Source organism: Lichenostomus cassidix, unplaced genomic scaffold, assembly GCF_008360975.1.
Source record: "Lichenostomus cassidix isolate B80296 unplaced genomic scaffold, HeHo_3.0 HiC_scaffold_44, whole genome shotgun sequence".
Lineage (NCBI taxonomy): Eukaryota > Metazoa > Chordata > Aves > Passeriformes > Meliphagidae > Lichenostomus > Lichenostomus cassidix.
In genome coordinates, this window is record NW_028148053.1 from 202,874 (window position 1) to 213,003 (window position 10,130).

The 10,130-nt window shown below is 52.7% G+C and overlaps 1 protein-coding gene across 3 annotated transcripts; it reads left to right on the plus strand.

The window, feature by feature from the left end:
* The first annotated feature begins 400 nt into the window (after positions 1–400).
* LOC146420162 (uncharacterized) lies at positions 401–1,977 on the plus strand. Of its 3 annotated transcripts, none has more exons than XM_085048572.1 (3): positions 401–473; positions 663–1,674; positions 1,759–1,977. In XM_085048572.1, the coding sequence occupies exons 1-3, from the start codon at positions 422–424 to the stop codon at positions 1,919–1,921; spliced, it is 1,227 nt and encodes a 408-aa protein (XP_084904698.1). In that variant the 5' UTR covers positions 401–421; the 3' UTR covers positions 1,922–1,977. The 3 variants fall into 3 exon arrangements, with proteins under 3 accessions (XP_084904698.1, XP_084904697.1, XP_084904695.1); XM_085048569.1 differs by having other exon boundaries at positions 422–473; positions 663–954; positions 1,039–1,977; XM_085048571.1 differs by having other exon boundaries at positions 663–1,977.
* The last annotated feature ends 8,153 nt before the right edge of the window (positions 1,978–10,130 follow it).

Here is a 10,130-nt window from a genome sequence, read left to right on the forward strand (position 1 = left end):
CAAAAGCCCTTGGCATCCCTAAGTGAGGGGACCCTGGAGGAGAGGAACCAGCATGACCCCAAAGTAGGGAGACTGGAGAGGGAGAAATTTGGGGATTCCCAGGACCCCCAACAGCCCAGGGAGGGTGGGAACCATCTAGATGTGGGAAACCCAATACATGCAGAACCCCCAGCAGCCAGGATAGGAGGGACCCCCAGAATTCCAAAGTGGAAAGACCAGAGAAGGGAACTCCTGGGATTGTTTTTGGGGTTTTTTTTTGTTTGGGTTTTTTTTTAATCTTGGAGTTTTGGATGTTTTTATGGACACCAGATGCCCAGGGACTTCTAGAAAGGGACTCGAGCAGGGGGACCTTCAAATCCAATGTGCTCACACCTTGTTTTTTCCCCCAAACCAGGATTTCGCATTGTCAAACCTTGGCTGGATGGAGGAGAAGGCAGTAAGGAAGAGGAAGATGCCCCAGGACAGCCAGGCAGGTGAGAAGGAAGTCACTGCCCCTTTTCCCCCTCTCTTCTCCTCCATCTCCCAGCCCAGCATCACCCCCAGCTGCAGGACAGCCCTGCTGCTGACAATATCATGCCAAGAATGGATTGGGGGGATCTCCTTCCCCTTCCCTCTGGTGTGGAGGAAAATCCTAAATCCTCTCCTTGTGTTTCCTCCTCCAGGCAATGAGCTGGGAATGGACACCATAGAGGACAAATCCTCCCTGCAGGACCTCATGGAAGTGGCCAATTTGAATGGCTCCATGGTGCAGGAGTCCAATGGGGAGGAAAAGCCCCGGAGATCCCACACGAGGAGAGGCTCCAAACCGAGCCCAGGGTGCTGTGAGGAGCAAAGACCCACCCTGTGCCAGGAAATTGGCCAGCAATCGAGCCAGAGCTATGAGCAGGTGGCCCATGAGCAGCTTCACACTAGGGAGAAGACCTATAAGTGCTTGCAATGTGGGAAGAGCTTCAGGACAAGCTCTGACCTGATCCGCCACCAGATGATCCACACAGGGGAACGGCCCTATGAGTGTGGGGAATGTAGGATGAGTTTCATCCAGAGATCCCACCTGATCGCCCACCAGAGGATCCACACTGGGGAGAGGCCTTATGAGTGTGGGGAATGTGGGAAGAGCTTCAGAAACAGCTCTTCCCTGATCATCCACCAGAGGATCCACTCTGGGGAGAGGCCCTATGAGTGTGGGGAATGTGGGAAGACATTCCGTCAGAGCTCCTACCTGATCATCCACCAGAGGATCCACACTGGGGAGAGGCCCTATGAGTGTGGGGAATGTGGAAAGAGCTTCAGAGACAGCTCTTCCCTGATTGTCCACCAGAGGATCCACACAGGGGAACGGCCCTATGAGTGTGGGGAATGTAGGATGAGTTTCATCCAGAGATCCCACCTGATCGCCCACCGGAGGATCCACATTGGGGAGAGGCCTTATGAGTGTGGGGAATGTGGGAAGAGCTTCAGAAACAGCTCTTTCCTGATCATCCACCAGAGGATCCACTCTGGGGAGAGGCCCTATGAGTGTGGGGAATGTGGGAAGAGATTCATTCAGATGTCCAGCCTGATCGTCCACCAGAGGATCCATACTGGGGAGAGGCCCTATGAGTGTGGGGAATGTGGGAAGAGCGTCAGCACGAGCTCTAACCTGATCCGCCACCAGAGGATCCACACTGGGGAGAGGCCCTACGAGTGTCCCGCATGTGGGAAGAGGTTTCAGACCTCAACCAGTCTCCTCCTCCATGAGCGCATTCACACAGAGGAGAGGCCTTTCCGCTGCCCTGACTGCGGGAAGGGCTTCAAGCAAAACTCTGACCTCGTCAGGCACCGGCACATCCACACCGGGGAGAGACCCTATGAGTGTCCTGAGTGTGGGAAGAGCTTCACCCAGAGCTCTCACTTGACCAAACACCAACGGAGCCACCAGTAAGAGAAGCCCTACACAAGCCCCGACTGCAGGAAGAGCTTTGTCTTCTGCTCCAGCCTTATTACCTAAAACCTCATGGTTTTACTGCTCTTTGGGAGGGGTCTTTTGTGTTTGGGAGCTATTCTGGATGGTTTGATGCTTCAGGGGTATTTGGTACAGTTTCTTTCACCATTTTGTATTTGAAAAGCCAAGAGGGTTCATGCAGTACCTCAAAACCACTCGATTCCACTGAAAAGTACTCAATGTCACCCCATAGTGGGTCAATCGCTGCCCAAAATCACTCAATTCCACAGCCCCTCAGGGTGGGATGACATTGGAAGGGGATTGGGCAAAGTGGGATGCTGTTCCGGAGAGGTGAGATGGGCATTGGGCAGGGCAGGATGGGCGGGATGGGAATTGGAGGGGTGGAATGGTGGAAATAGGGCTTGGGAAGGGGGTCTTGATGTCCAGGAGGGGTGCGATGGGTTTGGGTGCGGATTGGGAGGGTGGGGCAGGGTCTGGAAGGAGACAGTCAAAGGTTGGGGGTGATGAAGGGAGGGGGAACTTGTTCCTGAGTGGGTTTTTGGGTATTATATAAAAGGATTATTTCTCATGAGCCTTGAGACAATAAAGAAAAAGGAGGTTCATCCTTTTGGTGTGGTGCTGTGTGTTGGGATTTGGGGATTAATTTCTTGTATTATTGTTACCATTAGATGTTTGAATTATTTATTAGTGTTCTACTTCTAAATCTGGCTGGATGGCATCTCACTGAGAAGATTCTCTTCCTTCTCGCAGTGGGATTAAGCTGTAGTCGCTTCCAAGTTTCCATGACAGCCTTGTGAGGTGCGGATTGACTCCACAACTCAAATAGTTATGAAGTAGGTATGTGTTTATTCCAGCTGGGGTGCATGGGGGGTAGCCCCTCCAAAGGCATGCACCCCGTCAGCAGCACTTCACTAGGTTTATATTAGGTTACAGGTTACATATGCAGAAAGTTGCACAATGCCCCTATACATATTCATTACCTATCCCCGATTAGTATTATAATGAGTTCAAAGTTCATTTAAATATGTTCACGCAAGCACAGTGTCACAGATTAATTGTGGGCGAGGGTCCTGAAGATGAAGTTAGTAGTCTTCCTCAGGATGAGCTCTTCACCCTGTTCCCTTGCACATGCTCCCTTGGTTCTTGGTCCAAGTCCAAGCCTTAGAACTAACTTGTACCAGTTCTGGGGCCTGAGAGCAGGATGTTCGGTCACACTCAGCAGTTTTTCTCAATTATTTGGCTTTCTCCTCAATATCCTCCCCAATACTAGGTAGGCGCAAAATCATTAAGCGAATAATACATTGTCTTCAGCAAGCAAATCTTAGTAATCATTATCCAATCTCTGGCCTTCTGAATCAGCTAAAAAACATAATTATTATTATCCAGCTTCTAGTTCCCCTAAATTAGTAAATTCTAGCCTGCCCTAAATCACTTGGGAATTGCTGGAGCCAGGATGTGGGGAGCAGCTGTTGGAGCTGCAGGGGCTGATGTTTAAGGCTTGGAGCCTCCAACGGCTGTGGGCTTTGCTCCTCTCCCGCATTACATTGCACTGTGCCATTGTTCAAGAGACTAAAGCCAAGGGAGGTGATCCTGGCGCTGCCTGATTTCCTGCTGCTGACAGCAGCCACTGGACCCTGTCCCTGACTCGGGTGACTCCTGGATGGGGCAGTGCAGGCTGTGCTGGACAGGTGCCATGGGTGCCTGGAGGTGGCTGTATGGTCAGTGTTGGCTGGTGGCACAGAGTCCCGGTGGGGTGCGATGCTGGCAGCGGCAGGGCTGTGGCATGCTGGGGCTGCGGCTGCCGGGGCTGGGGCTCCCACAAGAGCCCGTGGGCCAGCAGGTGCCCGAGCTCAGCCCCTGCCCAGGCAGCTGTCCCTCAAAGCCTGGCGTTCCCCGAGCATGGCGGGGGCAGGCATGGAGCTCCCCGGACACCCCCTGCCCAAAGCAGCCGCAGCAGGGCCGGCAGCACCTTGGGCCAAAGGGGGCTCAGCCGGCGCCGGAGGCTCTGGGAGCTGAGCTGCTCCAGCTGTGAGGAAATGTAGAGCCCCCAAGCTTTAGAAATTCCCAAGGCCAGTGCCTTGCTTGGGCGGTGGAGCAGACCCATTCCTGATGTGCCCTGTTCTTCCCAAGAGCTGCTGAGTCTCCTGGGTGGGAGGTGAAAAGGGGGTGAATGTCTTTACAAACGATGAGAGAACCGGAAAGAACCAGTCAGGTTCTGGAGAGAAACGACAGGGGCCTGTAGGAACATCAAACTGTGCAGGTTTGTTTACAGAACCTAGCTCAGCCTGACCTTGTGAACTTTAGGGAAAAAGGCGTAGGATTGAAAGATATATGAGGATTAATTTCTTGGCCCAGGGTGGGGTCAGAGCTAATTTTAGTGATCAGACAATGCATGATGCGGGGTGGCGGATACACGTCAAAGGGGGAATATGTAGTAGGTGGGTTGGGAAATGTGTCCCTTCCTAGTGCCTCAGCCAATGGGGAAAGGCAGAGGGCAACACATGATCGGCAGTTTCAGATTAAAAAGAGGCTGCACCCTCCAGAAACTCGAGAGAGCCCACGCAGGGGAATGGCAGAGCGAGCTCTTTCCCTTTATACAAATGAAGTGGATTTTTGCAGGACTCCTTTTGCTCCCTTGTGGACACTGGCCTTTGGCAGTGTGATTTTCCACACACAGATGTCCCCAGGGGAGGTCGCTGGTTATGTGCCAGGGCAGGGAGATGCTCCCAGGTGCTCAGCAGTGTCTGGGGTGCTCTGGGCTACAGTGCAAATGGAGATTTTTCTTCCCCCTCTTGCCGTGGATTTGTGCTCCCCCTGCCGCGGTTGCTCAGGGGACACGGCTGCTCTCTGCCCTCGTTTCACATAGAGCCAAGGCTGTGGCTCTGCTGGGCCTCCTCACTTGGGGACACCTGGAGAATAGATTTCAGATCACTTCCGTGTATTTGCAGGTAATACTTTTGCCAGCAAAAGGGCTTGAAATGGGAGTGTGGGTAATTGAGTGGCTGATTTCCGTATCAGGAAGAAGCAAATTTAGATGTGAGTACATCCATACCTCACCAGATCATTGCTACTTTCTTGTGTCTCCATACAAAGTAAGTCCTAACTCACTCTGCTCTCTGAACAAGTGTAATGAATTGAAATAACTCTGTGTTACTACCACCAACACGAGAGCATAACTAGAAAAAAAGATTTGTTGTCATCACAAGGCAAACATTTGTGTATCCATTGGAGTAACAGAATGACACTGAGCAGTTTCACAGCACATTGATGATTGAACTGTGAGGCTGCAGCAAAAGCAGTGGGGCTGGAGTTGGTGTGTGACCTGTGTTATGGACTTTTGAAGCCATGGATGCCTGGTGACGAGACAGGGCTGTGATGTTCCTGTGCAGCCAAGAGAACAACAGCTGGACACCAGCCTCACATCTGCATCCCAACAGGAGCCCACCCTGGGCAGTGGCAGCCCAGAACCCCCCGCACATGTGCCAGGTTCATCCCACAGCGTGGGCAGCAGGGCAGTGAGGACATCCTGCCTCTCTTCTCCCCTCACAGGACACCCCAGCTGCAGGGCTGCCTCCAGCTCTGGGGTCCCCAACAGGAGAAGGACAGGGAACTGATGGAGCAAGTCCAGAGGAGCCCACGAAATTGCTGAGGGGACTGGAGCACCTGCTATGTGAAGACAGGCTGAGAAAGTTGGAGCTGTTGAGCCTGGACACCTGAGAAGGTTGTGTGGAGACCTCCCAGCACCTTTGCAGTGTGTGAAGGGACTACAGGGAAGCAGGAGAACAACCCTTTGTTGGGAGCTGTAGTGACTGGACAAGGGGATGGGTTCAAACTGAGAGTAGGAATGGATTTGATGTTAGGAAAATATTATTTCTTGTGAGTGTAGTGGGCAATGGCACAGGCTATACAGGCAGAGAGGCTGTGGGTGCCCCAGGCCTGGAAACATCCAAGGCCAGCTTAGATGTGGTCCTGAGCATCCCAGTCTGGTGGGAGGTCGCTCAGGTTGGAGTGAAATCATCTTAAGGGTTCTGTCAAAGCCAAACCATTTGAGGATTTGGACATTCTACGATCTTGAGCCCCCAGTGCAGTCGCCCTGGAACTCCTGTGACATCCCAGCTCCCAGAATTGTGATGTCACAGCCCATGTTGCAGGTGCAGCCTCCAGCTCCTGCTGTTGAGCACAACACTGACCCTGGAGCCAGCTAGGAGCCACCTAGGAGACCACCCTGCACCCTATTCAGCTGCTCCCAAATACTGCCATCAGTCCTGAGTTCATCCTGCTGCCTGGATATCACCACCAATCCTGGCAAGATGTGCTCTCCTGTCCCAGTGGAGGTACAGTGCCATTCCATGGAGCTGGGCACCCCTGACTGCCCGGGCGGGCTGGGGCCCTGTGGGGATGATGTGGGACAGGGACCCCACTGTGAGCTTGAGCTACCTGATGCGGCCTGCCAGAGATGCTGAGGAGGCCATGGAGGTGGACATGGTAATGGATATTAAGGACATGATGGAGGTGGATGAGGAGGATATCGAAGAAGAGATGGAGGTGGATATGGAAGAATATGTGGAGGAGATGGAGGTGGACGTGATGGAGGAAGATGAAGCCATGGAGGTGGATGAGGAGGATGAGGAGGAGCCGATGGTCCTTGGATGAGAATGGAGGCCCAGCAGCAGGACAGGCAGGTGCTCCCCATGCCCTGCCCACAGGCACTGTGGGTCCCCTGCCGCCAGGCTGGGGCTGGGCTGGGTGGCCCTGCTCAGGACACAGTGCCCAGGGAGACCCTGGATTCTGGTGGCACAAGCACCACACCCCCTAGCCTGCCCTGCGCTTGCTTTGGGCCACACCAGCCCCATCCTGGTGCCTGAGGCATGTCTCCTAGCCCCAGCCAGGGTCAGTGCTGGCAGCAGAGTGCCACTGTGCCAGTGTGTGCCAGCCTGGGGGCACAGGGAACAGCCCTCAGGGCTGGGCTGGAGTGACTGTGCTGCTTCCTTTTCTTACAGGACTGATGGAGATGATGGACACACCATCCTTTCCATATGTTCTGTTTATTCTTGTTATGAACTTTTGTAAATATGTTGATTAGATTTCTCCTTTAAGATAAAACGTTTTACTGTAAATGCGTTCTGTAGATTGCTGTTGTTATAAAGATTTTTATATTGTAAATACGTTCTGCAGCTTGTTGTTATTGCTGCTCTTCTGTAAATAAATTGTCATTTGTTTTCCACACCCCAACTTTCTTTGCAATTCCTTTGGGCACATGCAGCATTTGCAGAGTTGTGGTTTCAGTTTGCTCCGTGTTCCTGGGGCTAGAGGTCCCTCCAGGTGCTGGTGTGGTGCAGACTGACTCCACAACTGAGAAAGTTATGAGGTAGGAATGTGTTTATTCCAGCTGGGGTGCATGGGGGGTAGCCCCTCCAAAGGCATGCACCCCGTCAGCAGTACTTCACTAGGTTTATATTAGGTTACAGGTTTTTATTAGGTTACAGGTTACATATGCAGAAAGTTACACAATGCCCCTATACATATTCATTACTTATCCCCGATTAGTATTATAATGAGTTCAAAGTTCATTTAAATATGTTAATGCAAGCACAGCGTCACAGATTAATTGTGGGCGAGGGTTCCGAAGATGAAGTTAGTAGTCTTCCTCAGGATGAACTCTTCACCCTGTTTCCTTCCACATGCTCCCTTGGTTCTTGGTCCAAGTCCAAGTCTTAGAACTAACTTGTACCAGTTCTGGGGCCTGAGAGCAGGATGTTTGGTCACACTCAGTAGTTTTTCTCAATTATTTCGCTCTCTTCTCTACATCTTCCCTGATACGAGGTAGGCACAAAATCATTAAGTGAATAATACATTGTCTTCAGAAAGCAAATCTTAGTAGATCATTATCCAATCTCGGGCCTTCTAAATCAGTTCAAAAAATATTATTATCCAGCTTCTAGTTCTCCTAAATAAATAAATTCTAGCCCCTCCTATATCAAGAGGGGCTGAGGCCGTGGGGCCACTGCCCAGAGCAGCCTGGCCTGAGCAGGGCTGTGGGGCCAGAGCTGGCTGGGCTGTGCTGGGGAGAGCCCCTTGGTGCTGCAGAGAGCTCAGGGCAGTTGGGAGAGCTTGGAGGGAGCTGGGCTGGGCTGAGAGAAGCTGGGAGAGAAACCCATCAGTGTCCATCTCAGCCTGTGTGAGCGTGCAGGGGCAGGACTGAACCCAGGGCTTGTGGGGCAGAGCCAGGGCCTGGGGAAGGGCTGGAAAACAGGCTAGTGGCCGAGCGAGGAGGCTGCTCTGTGCCCTTGGTGGCATGGACAGAGCAGGGAGGGAGCCCAGGACATTTGTCACCTGCAGCCTCTGTCCCCAGCCGTTGCCAGCCCTGGCTGCTCAGCCCAGGTTTGCAGGTGAGTTTGGCTGTGCCCCAGCTCCATCCTGCTGCAGGGCTCAGGGCCTGTTCCCAGCAATGGCCAGCCCTGCCTGGCCTCTCTGCTGGCCCCGAGCCCGGCAGAGCCTGGGGCAGGGCTGGCTGGGAAGGGCCACAGGTGCCACGGGCAGTGCAGGAGCTTGGAGAGGCTGCCCAGCAGGGAGGCCATGGGGGCACAGAGCCCCAGGGGCTGCTGTGGGCACCACGGCACAAGGGCTGTTCCCACCCGGAATGCTCCTGGCCTGGGCTGGGCTGCACAGGGGGGCTGTGGCACCATGGCTGGGGCAGCGGGGCACAAAGGGGCCACGGAGCTGCTGCCAGAGTTGACAGCAAGGCCAGGAGCAGACAAGGAATTTCTTATCTATTCACACTGTATTAGGAGATACTTGGATTCAATATCAATTGGGAATTGCACATATTGTATCAACAGGAAAAAAACCCTAAACAAAACCTAAAAAGTCTTTTCCCACTGTTTTTAAAAATATATTTACTTTGAATACACTTGAGAAATCTGCCTAATTAATCACAGAAGGATTGAAAACTTAAATCATATTGTTCCCAAAAGCTTGACTTGTTAAGCTGTTTTGAAAATCAATGAGCCCTGGAGCACTGAATTCCTGAAGATCTGAAGCCTCTGGAGAAGTAAAATTCAGCAGCAACGTCTAAGTTGCTGTGAATGTCAGCAGCCCCCACTGAGGTCATCCCTGCCAAGAGACTGTGGGGGGAATGAGCAGACAAGGAGAGCATGCCTGGGGCTGGGAAAGCAGAACACAGAGGCACCACCAGGTCCAGGTAGGAAATGAACTGTGGAATGTGGCTGTGAAAGCCCTGCCTGGGCTGTGCCAAGCAGGACAGCCAAGCCCTGACTCCCATGGCCTGGGAATGGGGCTCTGTGGCCTCACAGGATGCTTGTGGCTCTCCTGGGAGCAGTGGGATGTGGGCTGTGGAATGGTGAGTGCAGGTGTAAGGCTCCAAACAACCCTCTCAACAAGACCTGTGAAAGGAATGACAGTTGTTTATGGACTCTGAGTACAAGACAATATTCCTATGGGAACAATCCCTGGATAGAAGGAAATGTGGTGGCGAAATCCCAATTCTGGCCATGGGTACCTGGAGGAGAAGGACAGTTCTTTTTCACAGGAAGGAAAGCAGAGAGCCCCAGTGTTTCGGTGGCAGATGAGAAGAGACTCTCAACATGTCATGGTTGGCTGGAGAAGTCAGGTGGCCCCTGGGAGGCCAAACCAGCCAGACCTGTGCCATGTTCCCTTGATTTTATGGCCCCTGTAGTGTCACAATGGCCCCTTGGTTCCATGGGACCTCATAGTGTCACAATGGTCTCACTAGTTCTATGCAGCCCTGCACTGTCACAATGTCCCCTTGGTTCCATGAGGCTGTGACATTTCTTCATATTCTCTCCATGGTTCCATGAGGCCTTGCAATGTCACAATGGACCTTTGGCTCCATGGGGTCTCACAGTGTCACAAAGGTCTCCTGTGGCTCCGCCGTGTCACAATGGACTCTTGGTTCTATAAGGCCCTGCAGTGTCCCAGCGGCCTCAATGGCCCCTTTGCTTCCATGAGGCCCAGCAGTGTCAAATTGCCTCTTGGTTCCACAAGCCCTGCAGTGTCACAATGGTCCCTTGGTTCCATGGAGCCACACACAGTCACTATGGTCCCCTTGCTTCCATGAGGCCCTGCAATGTCACAGTGGTCTCCATCATTCCATGAGGCTCAGCAGTGTCACAATGGTCCCTCGGTCCCACAAGGCCCCACAGTGTCA